Genomic DNA, 19,804 nt, shown 5'->3' on the forward strand with positions numbered 1-19,804 from the left:
TGCAGCATATCACCTTTTTGCCCACAGCCCCTCCAGCACAGATCTCACACCAGAGGGTAGATTTCTTCAGTCGGCTTGAGGTGAGGTACCAATAGTAAAGAATCTTAGAAATATTTTCCTTTATAGTGATACATATTGATGTCTTTGCGGCAAACTCCCAAATATCCTCCTAATCATTTTTATCAATGTTCATGTTTAAATCGGCCGTCCATTAAAGCATATAGTCATGAGCAGGGGTGTTTACCGAGGCCTCAAGATCAGTATATATTTTTGTAATCAGGCCTTTATGGTACACTCCTTTTTTACACAATGATTCAAAACATGAGAGAGGGGAAATTCTAGTTTTGGCGAGATGTTTTGCAGGAAGTGCCTGATCTGAAGATCTGAAGGTATTTAAACATATGGAGATCTGGTTCTTGTATCTAGTCTTAAGCTCATGAAAACTAAGACATTTCCCATTGTGTAACAGCCCGGCAATTGTCCTGATAATCTTTCTTTTAAATTGATCAAATTGTTTAGCTCTGCATCCTGGAGGGAAACTGGGGTTGTGAAAAAGTGGGGTGAGTTGTGACGTGGTAGATTTGAGATTGAATTTACTCTTGGACTTGGCCCAGATCTCCCAGGTGCATCTCATTGGACCCAGCTCAAACCCCCTCACCTGTGGGTCTTTTTTGTCTGGGGCCCATAAGTTCGTTAGCAGAGAAGGCATTCTGGCGTACTCGGATTCTATGGCCAACCAGCAATATTGGGCTGGGTCAGCGTTCCAAACCACCACTTGTCGTAATTGGGCAGCTTGGTAATATTTTGAGAACTCCCATGCCCCCTCTTAGTCTTGAGGTCAGCATAACTGACCTAGCGACTCTGGGTCTCTTACCCTGCCAGACAAAGTGGAATATTCTATGTTGTATATTTTGTAGTTCGGATCCAGGTATCCAGACCAGGAGAGTCTGAAAGTGATAAAGTAGCCTGGGGAGTATATTCATTTTTACTGAGACTATTCTCCCTATCCACAATATCTGGAGGCCGCACCACCTTGTCAAGTCTTTTTTGATTCTGTCAAACAGGGGTGTGAAGTTGCTCTTGTATACAGAGTGGTAGTGCCTTGTCACATTTACTCCTAGATATTTCATGTGAGAGGAACTCCACCTATAGTTGAAATTCGATTTTAGTAGTTTAATCTCTGGGTCTGGGAGGTTTAGATTTAGGGCTTCCGACTTTTTCATTATTAATTTTGTACCCTGAGATATTCCCAAAGTCTGATCGGGCTCTTTGGAGATTATGTATAGAGATTTGGGGATTTGCAAGCGTTAGAATGATATCATCTGCGAATAAAGAGATTTTATCATTTGTTGTTCCAATTACTATACCTTGGATATCATTATTCGCTCGAATATGTGCAGCTAGTGGTTCAATTGTTAGAGCGAAGAGAAGAGGGGACAACGGGCAGCCTTGTCGTGTTCCATTCTTAATTTGAATTGGGTTCGTCCATTCCCTGGAAGCTTAACCTAGGTCGTCGGGTTTCGGTATAATACTCGATCGCCTTCTAGAAAGGAATCTTTGAATCCAAATTTCTGTAATGTTTTGTCTAAGAATTCCCAGTGTATTCTGTTGAATGCCTTCTCTACATCTAGGCTCAGAGTATGGCTCTGGTTCCCATGAGATGAACATGGTCCACTATATTTATTATTTTCCGGGTGTTATCTGAGGCCTGTCTACCCGACACAAAACCTATTGATCAATATGGATCAAACTAGGTAGAATAGAATTTAATCTATTCGCTAGAATTTTACTATATACTGTAGTTTAAAGTCATTATTTAATAATGAAATTGGACGGTAGCTACCACACTGCATTAGGTCTCGACCTTCTTTGTGTATTATGGCCAGGTTTGCTGTTGACATAGCTGGCGGAATTGTTTTTCCCTCCATGAACCTATTGTACATTTCTAGTAGATATGGTGAGAGTATGGGCAGGAATTGTTTGTAATAAACACCTGTAAAGTTGTCAGGGCCAGGGGCCTTTGATATTTTTAGTGCCTTCACTGCCTCCTATAGTTCAGTTTGGGTGATTTTACTGTTTAACGCTTTGGTTTCATCTTTGGTCAGCTGGGGAAAATTACACTTTGGGGGGGAGGGGAGGAGGGGTGAGGAAGGGGGGAGGGAGTGGAGGGGAAATGTGACCACAATCCTTTATAGCTACTTGGAACACTTCCAAGTTCGTGGTTTCGTCCGTACTGTAGGTCTCTTTGTACATTTGGAAATCTGCTCGCTTATTGTCTATAAATACTTGAAACCCTACGTTGGTGCGCTTTATCTTCTTACCATTGTAACAGAGACTTTAATCTCTCGATGGCAGGGATTACTCTCTAGCTATGTTATAGCGTCACATATAATGCTCTCCTCCTGGTATTATATATGAATTGGCCCATTTTATATATTATCTGTATCCTCCTGCAGAAAACGCTCAGAGTTTAGTGCTATGTAAAAATAAAAAATGATAATAACATAGCTTCTGAAGATAAAGTAACAGAACATTCAGAGTCATCAACACTTAATAGAACATTTTTAAGGACGTGAACCTAAAAAGCAAAATACAAAGGTAGAATACTAGAGATAGTATAAGCTGCCTCTTATTGTACCAACACATACTGGAGGAGGAACCCTCTGACCATTCCCATCTCACTATCCTCCCAATACTTGACACATGGTACAAAAATACAGGAAACTCAGGGCTGCGATGGCCACCACGCAGGGCACGTAGACAGGGAGGAAATTATTATGGTATACTAGTGAGCCATTGGGCAAACACAAGGTCTTTATTACAGTGATGATCTCGTCCGTCTTGGTCGGTAAAAGATCAGATGGTGACATTTTCTGGTTGATCTGTAAATATAAACGTTTTCATACATTTATCAAAGTGGAATGTATTCGGACATTAAGCATATACCATTGGTATATTAGCTATGGGATGTTAGCTTTACTCTCTTAGTCTGTGTAATTGATTCATTAAATTGTTTGATTTTATAGTGCGTACTAATACACAAACTTGAAAGAGTATCTTTGTAGAATCTGACCTTCCATTTATTTATTTATTTTCTATCTCTTGAAAGACATTCATAGAGCCGAAGAAGGAAAAAGATCATTTAGGTAGGCACCTTGAGTTGGAAAGGGACATTTCGCCGTACAGGGACACTTGCCTGCAGCCATTTAGCTGTCGGCCATTTCGGCCCAGAGGTAGGTGATTACAGTTTACCAAGTTTGCTGTTCTCTTTTGAAAATATGTACCCAGGTTTATGGATTGTAGCCCATACCTACTCAGTAGTGCTATCACCTAAGACATACTGGCCCATTCACTTGGATAGGGGCCTATATCGCTCCATCTGTTATTTTTCCCCTACTGTACAAAATACAAATCCTATGGCTACTTCCAATGCCTGCAGACTTCTAGGTTCCAGGATTCAATACGGTGCACTTGGCGGCTTCCCAAGATCTGGGAGATTTGCTTGTATGAAATTGTTCCCTGCTGGAAGATCCTCTGTTTTATGAAGTGTATATATTTTTTAGCAGCACCTAAAAATGAAACATACTGAAAGATGAAAATGGAAATGGTGCACGGGAACAGAGAGGAACCTTAATTTCCTCCAAAGTTACAATACATAACATGGGTGGAGTTCCCAGCACTCTAATAACGATACAATGGCAATGATGTTTGTCAAAAAACATAGAATTGTTATAGTTGAAATTGCGTAGAACAAACATACATGTGTGTATATGTATATATAAATAATATTATAAGCTAATTATCACAACAAGAGATGCAAAGAAATAGCAAAGCCCAGTTATATAACTCAAAGAACTAAGTAGCTTACAGCAATCAAAACATATACAAACGAGGTGTGAACAATATAATCAACACAGGAGACACTATTAAAAAAAGAAAAAACAGGGGAATAAGGGGGGCAACGTTTTGAGGTTCCTAGCTTTAACTGACTCTAGGGAATGGGCCAGAAGAAGGGGTTAGGAGCCTGGAAACATTGCCCCCCTTATTCCTTTTCCTTGTCTCCTTAATAGTGTCTCCTGTGTTGATTATATTGTTCACACCTGATTTGTATATGTTTTGATTACTGTAGTTCTTTGAGTTATATAACGGGGCTTTGCTATTTTTTGTATCTCTTGTTGTGATAATTAGATTATAATATTATTTATATATACAGTTGTGTCAAAAAGAAAGTACACCCTCTTTGAATTCTATGATTTTATATATCAGGACATAATAACAATCATCTGTTCCTTAGAAGGTCTAAAAAATAGGTAAATACAACCTCAGATGAACAACAACACATGACATATTACACCGTGTCATGATTTATTTAACAAAAATAAAGCCAAAATGGAGAAGCCATGTGTGAAAAACTAAGTACACCCTTACTGCTTCCATAGGAATTAAGATGCTAAGTAGCAGACAGGTGCTGCTAATAAAAAATGCCCTTGATTAAATGATCATCAGCAAGTGTGACCACCTCTATAAAAGCCGAAGATTTAGCAGTTTGCTGGTCTGGAGTATTCAGGCGTGTGTTAACACAATGCCAAGTAGGAAAGACATCAGCAATGAGCTTAGAGAAGCAATTGTTGCTGCCCATCAATCTGGGAAGGATTATAAGGCCATTTCCAAACAATTTAAAGTCCATCATTCTACAGTGAGAAAGATTATTCAAAAGTTGAAAACATTCAAGACAATTGCCAATCTTCCCAGGAGTGGATGTCCCAACAAATTTACCCCAAGGTCAGACCGTGCAATGCTCAGAGAAATTGCAAAAGACTCAACAGGCCTCAGTTAGCATGTTAAATGTTAAAGTTCGTGACAGTACAATTAGAAAAAGACTGAACAAGTATGGTTTGTTTGGAAGGGTTGCCAGGAGAAAGCCTCTTCTCTCTAAAAAGAACATGGCAGCACGGCTTAGGTTTGCAATGTTGCATCTGAACAAACCACAAGACTTCTGGAGCAATGTACTTTGGACAGACGAGACCAAAGTGGAGATGTTTGGCCATAATGTACAGTGGCATGTTTGGTGAAAACCAAACACAGCATATCAGCACAAAAACCTCATACAAACTGTCAAGCACAGTGGTGGAGGGGTGATGATTTGGGCTTGTTTTTGCAGCCACAGGACCTGGGAACCTTGCAGTCATTGAGTCAACCATGAACTGCTCTGTATACCAAAATATTCTAGAGTCAAATGTGAGGCCATCTGTCCGACAGCTAAAGCTTGGCTGATATTGGGTCATGCAACAGGATAATGATCCCAAGCACACCAGCAAATCTACAACAGAATGGATGAAAAAGAAAAGAATCAAGGTGTTGCAATGGCCCAGTCAAAGTCCAGACCTCAACCCGATTTAAATGCTGTGGCGGGACCTTAAGAGAGTTGAGCATAAACAAATGCCCACAAACCTCAAAGATTTGAAGCAACGTTCTAAAGAAGAGTGGGACAAAATTCCTCCACAACGATGTGAGAGACTGATAAAGTCATACAGAAAACAATGACTTCAAGTTATTGCTGCTAAAGGTGGTTCTTCAAGCTATTGAATCATAAGGTGTACTTAGTTTTTCACACATGGTTTCTCCATTTTGGCTTTATTTTTGTTAAATAAATCATGACACAGTGTAATATGTAATGTGTTGTTGTTCATCTGAGGTTGTATTTACCTTATTTTTAGATCTACTAAGGAACAGATGATTGTTATTATGTCTTGATATGTTAAACCATGGAATTCAAAGAGGGTGTACTTTCTTTTTCACACAACTGTACATATACACACGTGTATGTCTGTTCTACGCAATTTCAACTATAAAAATTCTACGGTTTTTGACAAACATCATTGCCATTGTATCGTTATTAGAGTGCTGGGAACTCCACCCATGTTATGTATCCTCTGTTTTGTGACTCTGAAATCTTGTGTATGGCCTTCCAGCAGTGAAGCTATTCAGTGTTATCACTAGATCTGCAAACGTTCCATACCTCTTCGACATACTGGTACATGATGGCTTTGACAGCCTGTAGATTGGTGGCATCCATCATAAAGGTGATCGTTTGCCCTTTGCAGATCTTCACCACTCCTTTAAATACCTGCTGGTTGCTGCAGCAGGCGGATAGTGTGGCGATAGCCATAACCTAACAACAGAGAAAGAGGCCGTCAGTACAAGTTCCACCATGTTACCTGCGATCTAAGACAGAGTTAAATCACTATGTTTAGAAGCCGTACAGTAAGTCCTCTCTACTTCAACAAGAAAAATGTAAACACTAGTCACCAACACAGAGGTGTTCTAGTCACATTTCTTAATACAACATGGTTTGCTTTATAAAGTGTACTACTGTATATAAAATAGGGAATTACTACACTACTGAAGTCCGACTCAAATTTCCAAGCCAACTTCAAAGTTTGCAGGGTTCGAAATCCGAACTTGTGAATATATACAGTATATAATTCAGATATATATGTATATATAATGGGATCCCAGAGTTCAACAGTACCTGCTCTACAGGCCTAATACTGTCTAGAAGTGGTATTTCAGAAACCGGAGCAGGATATAGATCCACTACCGATACTGAGTGGGCCTGGGCCCGAGAAGAGGCTCATAGTGAGAGAGCGTTACAGAGGTTAAGCAGAATGGGGACAGGTCAGTTAACGCAAAGACCTCCAAGAGTCTGCATCTACCCAAGGAGTTCAGTAAGACCACCCGGGGATGCAACAAATAAGAGTAAAAACATCTGAAAGGAAACAAAGTAATCTGTAAATATGGGTACTGTGATGAATGGGAGAAGCCCTAGTAGAAGGGGTGCAAACAAAGAGTGTTGTTTGTACTACAAACGTTCCTGGCGCCCATCATTTCCATTCATTGCTACATCAACAGCCAGACGCACGAATCCAGAACCCTAATAAGGTAATGCCCTCTGCGTAGCTAATATAAGAGACACTGATGTCTCCCCATATGTAACCCTCCCTAAGAGTCGGGTAGGGAGGGTTACATATGTAATACCCCTAAATATATATTTATACTCTCTGTAGGAATTCAGTACTCTCTCTCAATCGCAGGAATCTCTTGGGGTACTTTGCCGGAGATATATAAAAAGTGATCATTTGGTCTGTGTAGCATGGATTTGTATCAGTGCTGAGATTATTTTTTTCAAAGAGGAAATTTGTGGCACTTCTTTTATTTGATGACGCTGGGATCTATGAAAATTGCCCATACCTGTAAAAAAGCAAAGGCTCTAAATATATTTTGATTCTTAAGACGGGACAGGAAGTTGAGGACGTCGGGGATGTGATGCAGGGCATTCATGATTAGTTCATTCAGGCATTGCAAAGCCGGACCTTTGTTCTCTGGCTCTGCCAGGTCTGACAGTTTCTTAGCATACTTGCTCCAAACCTTTTGTAGGGAGAGAGAGGAAAATAAAAAGCAATAAATAAATAAACATACACTGTATAACTGTGACAGTGAGGGGGTAACAAGGCTATCAATAAAGGTTTAAGTCTGTTTGGTTACCTCTGATCCATGTATTGGGGTTCGAGAGTGTCAGCTCTTGAGCCTAATCATTGTACATGCATACTGTGTAAATGTGCGCAATAAATAATTTGTATGTTTTTGCCTTTCCAGGAGTGCCAGCAAGCAGGGATTGTTGCTAGGTAGTCGAGTTCCAGAGTTGCTGGATATCTCAAAAATGTACCCAGGAATCATGCCTGATTACTGGATACATGTAGACACATTGTTGGCAATATCTCCCCTTGAAAACGCTTGCACGACTCAGCGCTAGGGTTCCCTGCTTCAGCAAAGCCCAGAAAGATAAATAGGGCACAGGGATGAAAGTGTCCCTGTAACTATGAGGTGTCCTTAGGTTAAGGGGAATACCTAGTTAATGCCCAGGTACCCAGAACTGGTATAGGGGTTCTGTGGTGCTCCAACCACATATAAGGTTGTGAGGGGACTCAGAGTCTAAACTAAGTTTAAGAGATAGTGTGTGGAGAATATAGGCTCATAGAAAATAAAGTGCAGCTTTCTATTCTATTCCCCATACCCAGAGACTTAATATAGGTTACAAGTATATTTTATTAACATTGGGTTTAATAGAGTATATACTGTTCTGCACGGTAAATGAGCTGGGACTTTCAGAACCAATGTTCCGACAGGCTGCCAGGGCTACCAAGTTGGTGCCAGTGAGTGTGCTGAGACATCAGAGCAGAAAGCCACCAGAGGATGCCTGAGGTGTGAAGACCATTTGGGTAGGAGGGAAGGGCTCAAGTACCCACGTCCTGGGATGAATGGAAGTTGTCCGGGCTACTATTTGCCTCACAAGACCTGGAGGAGCCTGACCCAGCGGGTGGCATCTGAATAGTAAGGGACTAAGGTGTCACCCTGATTGGCTAGGAAGAAAGTTTCCACACTTTGATTGGCTGTAGTATTTTGTGAGTTAGTTCCAAAATACTATAAGAAACCCCTCAGCCAATCAGACGAGAGATTCTCAAGCGCCAGATTTTTGACTGTGCTAATAAGTGCTCTTGTGCTTATAGCAAGGCACCGGCTTCAGCAAAACCTACCCGGAAAAATTCTAAGTACAGCTTAGGGCGGCCAAGTTCTCAAAAACAAACGTAGCGGTTGCGGTTAGGATTTCAAGCCGATTTTAGTTACAGGACATTTGGGGCTAAGTCCCGGACAAGAAAAAACTCTATTTTAGAGTGTAGAGCAGCTAGGAAAATCTAATTTTTTTACCCCAGTTCCCAAGTAAGTGAGTCTTTTCTTTTGCAGTTTGTGTATCATTGTGTGTATGCCTTTTCATGCAAATAAATAACAATTTATTTCACTTTTCATGTTTTGCTCAATGTATGGACCTGGTAAAAAGGTGTAAATGCCTGCTCTCCCGTGACAATAATGGTTGCACTAAATCTAGGAGGACAAAAGCAGCTTTACTTTAAGGAGGAACCATAAGCGACCGAGTGACATGTCCGCTAGGCCTAGGCTCACCTTTCCCTCTTCTCTGCCCCGCCCCCCCCCCTTACCTGTTGACTCGCCGGTTGGGGTGTGATTTGGCTGGGAGATAGGAGTTACAAGCCCGCGCTGAGGGGCAGCAAATCATCCTGCATCCCTCACTAAATGTTTCCCTCCCTTCCCTTTTGTTTAAGATGCTGTTCTGTTATGCTTTATACTTGTGTGGCAGGGTAGTCCTCCACACCTCTAGGGGGAGCTAATGCAGCTCCTCGGACTCTTAGGCGGAGGTACGGCAGCATGCTGCAATTCCCACAGGTCTAGAGGGAGATGATATCCCTTGGGGCAACAGGATATCCTCTGGAGACAGGGAACCGCGTTTCAGATCCTGGTATATATATATATATATATATATATATATATATATATATATATAATGGTTGAATATATTGAAATTATGTTGCCTCTGTGTCACGGTGGCTGGTTGGGGGTAACTGCAGGGTAACCTGGTGGCATTGTGCTTTGGGTCCCTGGAGGCAATCTCGCAGCTGACGATGAGTCAGATGAGCAGCTGAGCTTGTGCGGTGCCTGCCTTGAGGGATTTGCGGGCTATGGTTTGAGCACCATTGGCCTTATGGTGGAGGACTCGGACAGGTTTAGCACTCCCATTTTTCTGTATTTTAACCAAAGCCGGGGCCGTTGTACCTCCAGACCTTTGTGTGGTTGCTTTATTTGCGGGTATATTTTGGGGAGAGGGTCCAGGGGAGCAGCATAGCAGGCGCAATGGGCACATACCTCATATAACTCACCATCTGTACATGTGACAATAAGGTAATTAAAACAGAGTATTAAATAAATTCATATCAATAGCTCCCAGTAGGATAGTTGAGCCTTTATGCTAGCTAATCATGGGCAGAAGTAATAGTAGAAATATTACTATGGTAGTGGGGGTAATAAATAGCCACTATCGGGATATTGTCCCCCAGGTAAGATGGTTAGTCCTTACATAGTACAGTGGTGCCCAGATTATATCAACCTAATGTATAGTACAGTTACAAAGCTGGACAAGTGGTAGATGGAGAAGAGGAAATCAGCAACGATGCATCCTCCTCTGTGACAGTGGAAAAAGAGTTGAGGAAGGCAGGAGGAGAGTTAGGAAGAGATGTAGGATGGGAGAAGGATACAGAGGGGATGTCCTGAATCTCACTCTCCTCCTCTCACCCTCCTGCACACACCAACACCCAAGATCCAGAAGTGAATGCAGAAGGTCACATGACCCTAGTTACACAACATTTCGTTTTCTAGTTCAGCAAAATGTGTATGCTTCTGTTCCGCTCACTGTGTATCCATATTTTGCTGGAAGCTTGCTAATTTCGCAACATTATTTACCTTTTGAGGCTTGGCGAGATGATTCGCATGAAATGAAGAAAAAAAAAAAGACGCAAAACATATTGCAACAGCATTTTGTACAGTTTAACAATTTCAGTACAGGGTGACTTAAATGCTAAACTATATTTATGTTGCAACAAGCGTTTTCTCCATATCATTCTTACCATCATGAATATGGCACTATGGGTCGATATATAGAAAAAAAAAGTTATCATTCCCTGTTAAAACAGAATTACAAGCAAAGAAGACTAAAGGACATTAGTTTAGTAAGGACATTAGTAAGACATTAGTAAGGTAATTAGTTTTAGGTTTACCTCTTTGGGCCACAATTCTAGGCCTTTTACTTGATCTTCTAGAAAATCACGGATGATGTTGACCTTTTCCAGAAATAGTCCCATGGAATTGCAGAGCTCAATATCACGGTCATCGATGGAAATATCCAACTCCGAGGCACAAAAAAGCCGATAGATTCCAACCATCACTATCCCAACAGCATGGTGACAATACTGCAAGGTTTCCAACATTAACAATTATATTTGTATATTCTCATTACTCTGATTAAATACTGTCAATTCTAATTTAACATGTATTTTGTTTTCATACTCAACTGTATTTCCTCTAAAATCCCAATGGTCTTAGTATATAAATATATAAATCATGATTATAATCCAATACATTTACAATATTAACAATGTTATCTTCTGTTATTAAAATGTCTTCATCAGATTTATAAAACCATTGTTTTATGTATTATTCATTAAAAACTGAAATAATCCTGCTGCCCCTTTGGCAAACATTTTAATACAACTTATTTTGTTCCGTTAAACATCCTATCAATCAACTTTGTAATCTGCATATTCAGTCAGTAGTTATTATCTCAGTGGCTCTGAAATTCCCAGTATATCCAGTTTCATTTGTACTGCTCAATTAAAGCAGCAGTCCAAGCTGCCGTGTTTATATATTTAACCCCCCCCCCCCTTTTAATATGGGCATCAATACAATCCACACAATAAGTCATTAGCTAAGTTGCCGATCGATCCGTTCTCCTGTGATCGATCGACGAAGATTCGGCTCGGGGGTTCACTAAATGGGTGTCCGTGCAGCAGAAGAGGACCAAAGATGCAAAGTTCTATGGGGGAGGTCATGTGACCAGGCAGTGACTAGATACAATTGGTGCACTGCTAGAGAGAGGGCAGGGCTCAAAAAGGGATATGCCAGAGCTTGTTTCAGAAGAAGAGAATGTGACTTTGTAAATGGTTGCTATAGAAACAAAAAATGCTTGTTACATTATAATACATTAAAAATGTAATTGAAAAAAAACTGTTACACGTCCGTACCGAATTGATTTATTTATAAAACAAAACAAAAAAAAACCATGTAGTATATTGCTTGGTCTGCATCTTTAAAGGCTGTATGACTGCATTGTGCTATGCTACCACCTGCTGGTCAATTCACAAACTTCTATGTTTTTCTTTCACACCAATTGTATTAAGCACTGCAGTGCATTAGTGAAGTTTTCTTGAAATATTGCTTGGTCTGCAGCTTTAAAGCGGGCATTAAAATGCCTGACATAAGAAATGGATATAGAGCACTGAATGTAATCAGTCTCTCTATTTAATTAGCCCTGTTTGACCCTGGTCACATTTTTATTTTATAACAAAATAGCCAACCTTTTTACATTTGGTATAACTAGAAATTGTGTCACATAGACTTTCTTATACTGTATGTGTGTTTATGTTACTGTATATGAGCATATTTTTTATGTGAATTATGTAGTGCTTGTTTAAATCTGCAAATGTTAATGCTTGTTCATTAAAAAATGTCCCATCCCAAGACACCTGGGATGTAGCCCTTTAATACCAGGCTACACATGAACTGTATTAGGTAACACACATATAATAACATACCCAGGGCCTGGAGGGTTTACTCCTAACACTGCCCATTCTTTACTGGGACTTACTGTGCTGGAGGGGCCAGAGAATTAATAGCCCTAGGAGACTTGGCTACACCCTCCCTCTGGTTTTGAGATCCCTCACAAACTCGCATGAGGGCATAACATCCCACCACATTTTTATACAATAAAAATACAAAGGCAATCAACATTAAAACATTGGCATAACTGATTCCACCCTTGATGGAGGAACCTTTGCCCTAAATAACAGCATCTAGACTCCCCAATATACTACACCCAGTCTAAGTGTATGTTGCGGCCTACCTGCCACACTTTCATTAAATATCACTTTCTTCCCTGTAGTGCATACTGCTGCTGGTCCGCACCTTCATGTAATCTAATATGGCTGCGCGTACCCACTCATCCCGTAAATCTCTGCTGACCTCAGTGAAGAGTAAGGAAGGTAGGGATAGTCATATCCTTCCTGTCTAAACCTTTGGACCAAGACCCTGTCAGCGCGGCTGCTTTTGGTTAAGTTATGCCCGTATGCCTGACCTGGCAATATTCAGTATATGGGTCCCTCCCACAGGGGCTCACTAACCGGTTCCTCTCCCCCTGGAGAAGAGAAAAGGCCTGCTTCCATCATAGCTCAATACTCCCACATAATTTTAGCCTCTTGCTCAGGGATGAACTGCCTATCTTCCCACCAGTGATCGGCACATACCATCTGTATAAGGGACCCCACCAGGGTAACGGTTCCGTCCCTTCAGACACTTTAACCTTCACATTTGGAGAAGTAGGCACAATCATTACCGGGGATACAAGTCGAGGGGACCGGGGTCTGCATCGGTTGTCAACGTCAGATCCGCAGGGACTAAGTTCAGGACTGTGGGAATGGTCAGAATGGGGAGATGGGGCAGAACGGGGTGAGTCCAGCACCTCAAAGTCTCGTTCAGCCAGGTATAGAGTGTTTCGTACCCTAACTTTGGTGGCAACCAGATAGGTTGTCCATATGAGGGCCTTCAACTGTCCGCATCCTGGAGCGGAAACAGCAGCAGCCAGAGGCTTAGCAAGGCCTCCCATACTTCGAATGGCAGAAGGTCTAACTGCTTGTCGTGCTCCTGCTTCCGCGCCCTGCACTGCAGCAAGAAAAGGTTCTCTGTAGAGTCACTCACTGGAGCAACATGGGCAGTTGCAGGATCGGGAAGAGTAGTAGTACAGCCCGTTCCGGAAGAGAAGTAGTACAACCCGTTCCGTTAGCGGAGATCTCTCGACGCTGATCATCTCGTCCTGGCGCTCGGTGTCAGCAGTAGCTACATAGGCCATGGCTTGATCTTGTGCCTCGCAGATGGCTTTACACTGCAACCGGAGCTGGGACATTCCTCCAGGGACTTCGGTCCAGCGATGATCGACATCCCGAATCGACACCCCCTGGTAGATGTTGAGTCTCAAGATGGACGAATAAGTTGTTACCTCGGGATCGTTGAAGGCCTCGTCCGACACCACATTGACAGACACACCCTCGCTGTCCTGCCGGAAGCTCGCGGATCCAACGGTGGAAGGTGCCTCCTGTGGAGAGCGGGGCACCAAGGGCGTGGCGGGCATCGTTCGGCAATGTCCAGGCAATGGCTCGCCTCCTCTAAGACACAGCTTGGAGCGGGAATTGACTGGAGAGCAGAAGGGGACTCATGCCGTCGCACACTGGCCGGTGTGGACTCAGGTACGTCCGCTGTTAGGATTCCCTCCGCAGGACTGGAGAGAACGCTGATGTCAGTTCCCATGGCTCCCAGAGAGCCCGCTCCAGAGTCCATACTGTATTTCGGAACCGACCAGGTTGCGAAGCAGGGTCCAGTAATCTGGCCGGTGGGTCTCGGATGGCTGTCCAGCCATATCCATCAGCTCTTGGAGAAGCTCTGTGATATCAGGAAGTGCTTCAGTATGCAGCTGGGTCTTGGAAGTCTCCACTCCAGGTCCCTGGAGGCGGAGTTATGGTGCACTGCATTCAGAGCAGGTCCCACCCGATTGCACAACAGGCAGACCAAGCGGAGAGACTTCTCCCCATCGGGGGGAAGTAGTAGCAGACCACTTGGGAGGGCATCCATTGTCGGCAGCTCAAGGTGAAGCCGTGAGAGACTGAGATTCAGTGGCCACTTCTGAGACTTCCCTGCTATCCTTGGAGATCTCGCGAGACGCGAGGGGAAGCACCATGTGATCAGAAGAGTCAGTGGATGTGGAGATACCGGCAGAGAGACGGGGGCCGCCTCTCTTAAACAGCTGAGTGTTTACCCACACTACACAAACCTTCCAAGGACTGTTACACCGTGAGGGAGGATGCAGGCAGCGGTGTGAGTGTTTCCTGCAGGGGAGAGCTGAAGTGGGGCTCTCTCATCGCGGATATATCCTTGCTGTTTTAGCTTAATAAATTGTTTTGTACTTGAGAGCGCTGTCCCTCCTTCTCTCCTCTTTTCCTTATCCTATAATTGTATCTATCTGGGAACCTGTTACAGCCCACCAGCTCATATGGAGATTGACTACGTGGATTCAGCCTAAAGAACAGATCCAGCTGAGACCATTAGCTTTTTGCCCTTGTTCTACTAACATCTTGTAAGTGCAATTCTTTATAGCAGGAGGGTACTTTCCAGTGTTTACAGACTACACTATGTTCTGTTTCTTTCTCTCCAGTGCGCTATAGGTCGCCCCTCCTCAGATGCCTGCCCGCTTATACAAAACTTCAAAATCAAGTTCAATAGTTAAATAGTAGTGCCGCAAGAGGAAGGCACAACCTCCATATTAATGACCAATTGGTTAACTGAGGAAGAAGTTCATAAGCGACTTGAAAAAATTAAAGTAAATAAGGCACCTGGCCCTGATGGCATACATCCAAGAGTTCTCAAGGAGTTAAGCTCAGTAATAGCAAAACCATTATATTTAATATTCAAGTACTCCATTTCCACAGGCTCAGTACCACAAGATTGGCGTAAAGCAGATGTGGTGCCTATATTTAAAAAGGGAGCTACAGTAGATCACAACAGGGGGAATTACAGACCTGTAAGCCTGACTTCAACAGTAGGGAAACTACTTGAAGGTTTACTACGGGATAATATTCAGAAACACCTAATGGAAAATAAAATTATTAGTAATAGTCAGCATGGATTTATTTATGCCAAACTAACATTACAGGCATACCCCGCATTAACGTACGCAATGGGACCGGAGCATGTAATGTAAAGCAAAAATGTACTTAAAGTGAAGCACTCCCTTTCTCCACTTATCGATGCATGTACTGTACTGCAATCGTCATATACGGGCATAACTGATGTAAACCTGGATAATCGTGTTTATCCTATCAGGTGCATCAGAGTCATTGTTCTGATAGGACCATGTTGTTAAAGAGGAAGAAAAACCAATTGTTGAGCAAGAATACATTTAAAGACAATCCCTTGTTTATAACCAAATTCAGCAGACAGGCCCCACAGATCCAACATATTATATCCAAACATTGGAATGTGTTGAAACTTGACCCAAATTTGGAACCATATGTACAGAGACCAAGATTTGCATTCAGAAGAGCAAATACTCTGGCTACGTCCCTTTCCAAAAGTCTATTTCAGTCTCCACGTACAGCACAAATCACTACTATACCCAAAGGGTTCTTTAAATGTGGATTCTGCAAGTGCTGTCAGTATGCAGTACCCACCAAAAGAATAGTTAGTGTCTACAGTGTCTAAATTTAGAATTTCAACATTTATCAATTGTCACACGAGCTATGTGGTGTATGTTATAATGTGTGGCTGCAATGCCAAATATGTTGGTAGGACAATTCGTCCGTTACGCATTAGAATATCTGAACATGTAAGATTGATACTTTAAAAAGATCTGTTTCACCCCGTCTCTAAACACTTTACATCTTGTTCGACTGGTGGTCTCAAGAACTTTAGATTCTTTGGAATTGCCCATATCCCCACCAACATCAGAGGGGGAGACCGACTCAATAGATTAAACAAAATGGAGATGCAATGGATCTTTTTGTTAGATACCCTGCAACCACACGGTCTTAATGTAGATTGGGAACTGCAATTTTTTTTGCACGACTAGTATCACTCATGCTTGTATATACCGTTTTCTAGTACCTCTTCCCCTTTCCTTCCCTTTCAAAAGAACTATTCATCCCACGGGCAGTACAAAGGACTCGGGGACATCCCTTAAGGTGGGAGGAAAGAAAATTTCACCAGCAACAAAGGAAAGGGTTCTTTACAGTAAGGGCAGTTAAAATGTGGAATTCATTACCCATGGAGACTGTGATGGCAGATACAATAGATTTGTTCAAAAGAAGGTTGGATATCTTTTTAGATGGGAAAGGAATACAGGGATATACCAAATAAGTATACATGGGAAAGATGTTGATCCAGGGATTAATCCGATTGCCAATTCTTGGAGTCAGGAAGGAATTAATGTTTCCCCTTAATGGGGTTTTTTGTTTGCCTTCCTCTGGATCAATAAGTAAGTATAGATATAGAATAAAGTATCTGTTGTCTAAATTTAGCATAGGTTGAACTTGATGGACGTACGTCTTTTTTCAACCTCATCTACTATGTAACTATGTAACTATGTAACTTATTTCAGAGAATAAAACTGCATGGTGCAGGCCATAGTTCCCTTTGGTGAAGCCTCTGGGCAACTGCCCCTGCAACTCTTCTTGGTACATAGCGACTATACACACACTGCCAGTGCATTTAACTTAGAGAGGAGGGGTCCCTGTCATAGCTCCATTTTTGATGGGGAGCCCGGTCCTCAAGATCAATAGGGTCCTCTATGGACACTATACCCATGGGCCCTCTGAATTTGGCGTAATGGCACCTCCTTTTTCCCATGGCAAAAGCCTGGCCTGATGTAATCTCAGCAGCACCTCCAAATGTAGCCCATCTCCCGCCTCCACCATGAGGGTGCAGTGCATACCTGTTAGGTAGAACAGAAGACCTGAGAACTATGTGATGGTATGGGGAGGCATCAAAACAGGCTCTCCATGATGGTTCTTCTGTCAGCGGAGCACCTCCATCCTATGAGGATCCTGGGGCAGCCAGGATGGTCCTCACAGGTAACTCTTCTCATGTGCTCACACAGCAAGCATCACACCAGGGATGATATAACTGGGTTTTATTGGTTCAGTACAGCATTACAGGCTCCATTCCCTGAAGGCAGTACCCAGGGCTTGAGGCCCTAAGCACCCCTCCTCAGCATACCTTACCCCTTAACAGGGCAAGGCCTCAGCCCATGTCTATACAGGAAAGGCTTTACTGCTGCTTCCGCCATGCAGGTGAAGGGGTACCCAGGCCAATAATAAAGGTATTATGCCAAGCTGGGTGCCCCTGAGCCATATTGGGGAATCGTAGATTGTCAGCTCTGCAACCCAGTAATGGCACAAACACTAATTTCAATATAAATGTATGTGTGTCTCCTACCAGGTATAAGGTGGCGAGACTAATCTGATTTCTAAATGTAAAAGGTATTACTGTGGCAGTGTTTTCCTGTAACCGCGCAAAGGAAAACCTTAATTTCTAAGTAATGTAATGTAGTTTAGAAATGTATGGCAGGAAACTCCTGCAAGGTAACGGCACATATTCAGCCCTGGACTTCTAACGCATCCCACTGGCTCGATGACACGATGTCTGGAAAAAGTCCACAGTTGAAAGGTGCCGACGTACTAAGGTGTCAAGTGGGGAGGTGTAACACAAGTATCCCCATCTTAGTAAATGTCCGGGCAAATGGGCCAGATGTCTGACAAGCTCAGACAATGTCGCCAGGTAAGGGGGCCGTGTCTGGTATGCTAAGCGGCAAAGGTGCGAGGTTCGCGCATTCCCTTAGCAAACTAAGAAGCCCCTCTGCTAGGTTTTGCAAAGTATTGGCAACTCCGGGATAGGTGGGGAATATTATTCCCACTGAGTAGATTGGCTGCACGGGTTAAGTATAGGACTGTTTAGTGTGTAAGAAACCCTGCAGCCCATCGGGAACCAGATTCACCAAGTAACAAGATTCATGCAACTTCTTAACAAGATTTAAGAGTTCGTAAGAACTAAGGTTTCCAGATCCAATACCACAGCGGCAGAACAAAAGAAGCAGCTCCGACGGAGTAACTGCGGTTGCGAGAGGCGCCACTGACCAAAGACTGTTTCCAGCTCTATTTGCGCACAACTCCCGCTCCTGGGAAATTGTGCCTGGAGACTTTATTTTCGAAGATTTCATTTTGGGAACAAGATTTTTAATTTGCCCCGTCCCAGTAAGTGTATTTTCAGTGTAATTGTAAACCAATGTGTGTGTGTGTTCATTCTGTAAATATATCACAATTTATTTTATCTCTTCACTTTGCTCAATCAAAAGATCTGGGTATTTATGTGTTAAAAGTGCTGGTCTCCCATGACAAGTACACACAGACTTCCTATAGACCCCATCCTCCTGGTTGGTGCACTGACCACTTATTTTTTAACCCTTCATTGTTCCTAGAACTGCCCAGTTTGGCCTCCCTCTTACAAATCCCAGCCCAGGACACTCTCCCAAGTCTGACTTGTTCCTATATTTAAATGTTGTACTTTACAGCTATAGCAAGACTCAGTGTAAACTAGTGCAAAAGTGGATTGGCCTGCTTTGCTATGCTGTAAGCCCTTCTCGCATGTCCAATCTGTGTCTGTGACGGTGAGGGGGCAATCAGGCTCACAATAGAGGTTAGGCCCGTTTGGTCACCTATGATCCATGTATTGGGGTTCGGGAGTTTCAGCTTTTGAGCCCAGTGATGGTACATGCATTCTGTAAAATTATGCAACAAAGAATGTATGTGTTTTTACCTTTCCAGGAGTGCCAGCAAGCAGATTGCTGGGCTATGAGTTTCAAGGGGGAAGGGGGGGTTGCGGAAAGTGTTGTCAGAATGTGCCTAGCTAGTCGGAGTCCAGAGTTGCTGGATACCTTAAAAATGTATCCGGGAATCAAGTTAGATTCCTGGATACATATAGGCACATTGTCCCAGCAAAATCTCCCCTTGAAAATGCTTGCGCGACTCACTGCTAGGATTCCCTGCTTCAGCATAGACCAGAAAGGTAAATGGGGCATAGGTATGTGAGGTGTCCCTTAACTTGTCAAGGGGTCCCTAGGTTAAGGGTGATACCCAGTTAATGCCCAGAACCTCTATAGGGGTTCTGGGTTACTCCAACCATACATAAGGTTGTGAGGAGTTTTAAAAGTCCAATTCTATTTTATAGTGTGTGGGGGATATGGCTAGTAAGAAATAAAGTGCAGCTTTTTATTCTATTCCCCATACCAGCAGTATTTAATTTTAAAGTGTATATCTTATTAACAGGGGTTTTAAAATACATAAATGTTTGTGCACAGTATTATGAGCTAGGTCTTTCTGAACCGATGTTCTGAGTGAGTCACTGGGCTAGCACTTGGTGCCAGCAAGTCTACTCAGACATCGGACATAAAAGCCACCAGAGGTTGCCAGGTGTGAAGAGCATTTGGGCAGGGGGAAAAGGCTCATATCCTGAGATGAATGGAGGT

The 19,804-nt window shown here is 42.7% G+C and overlaps 1 protein-coding gene across 1 annotated transcript in view; it reads right to left on the reverse strand.

Moving 5' to 3' along the window:
* Positions 1–2,574: 2,574 nt before the first annotated feature.
* Positions 2,575–19,804, reverse strand: part of LOC142492208 (squalene synthase-like) — a 33,133-nt gene continuing 15,903 nt past the window's right edge. Inside the window, exons 3-6 of the mRNA XM_075594882.1 lie at positions 10,683–10,874; positions 7,252–7,428; positions 6,011–6,172; positions 2,575–2,873 (exon numbers count right to left, since the gene is read on the reverse strand). Of these exons, the coding sequence (XP_075450997.1) occupies positions 2,682–2,873; positions 6,011–6,172; positions 7,252–7,428; positions 10,683–10,874 (723 nt within the window). The 3' untranslated portion in view covers positions 2,575–2,681. The remainder of the gene's footprint in view (positions 2,874–6,010; positions 6,173–7,251; positions 7,429–10,682; positions 10,875–19,804) is intronic.

Source organism: Ascaphus truei, chromosome 4, assembly GCF_040206685.1.
Source record: "Ascaphus truei isolate aAscTru1 chromosome 4, aAscTru1.hap1, whole genome shotgun sequence".
NCBI lineage: Eukaryota > Metazoa > Chordata > Amphibia > Anura > Ascaphidae > Ascaphus > Ascaphus truei.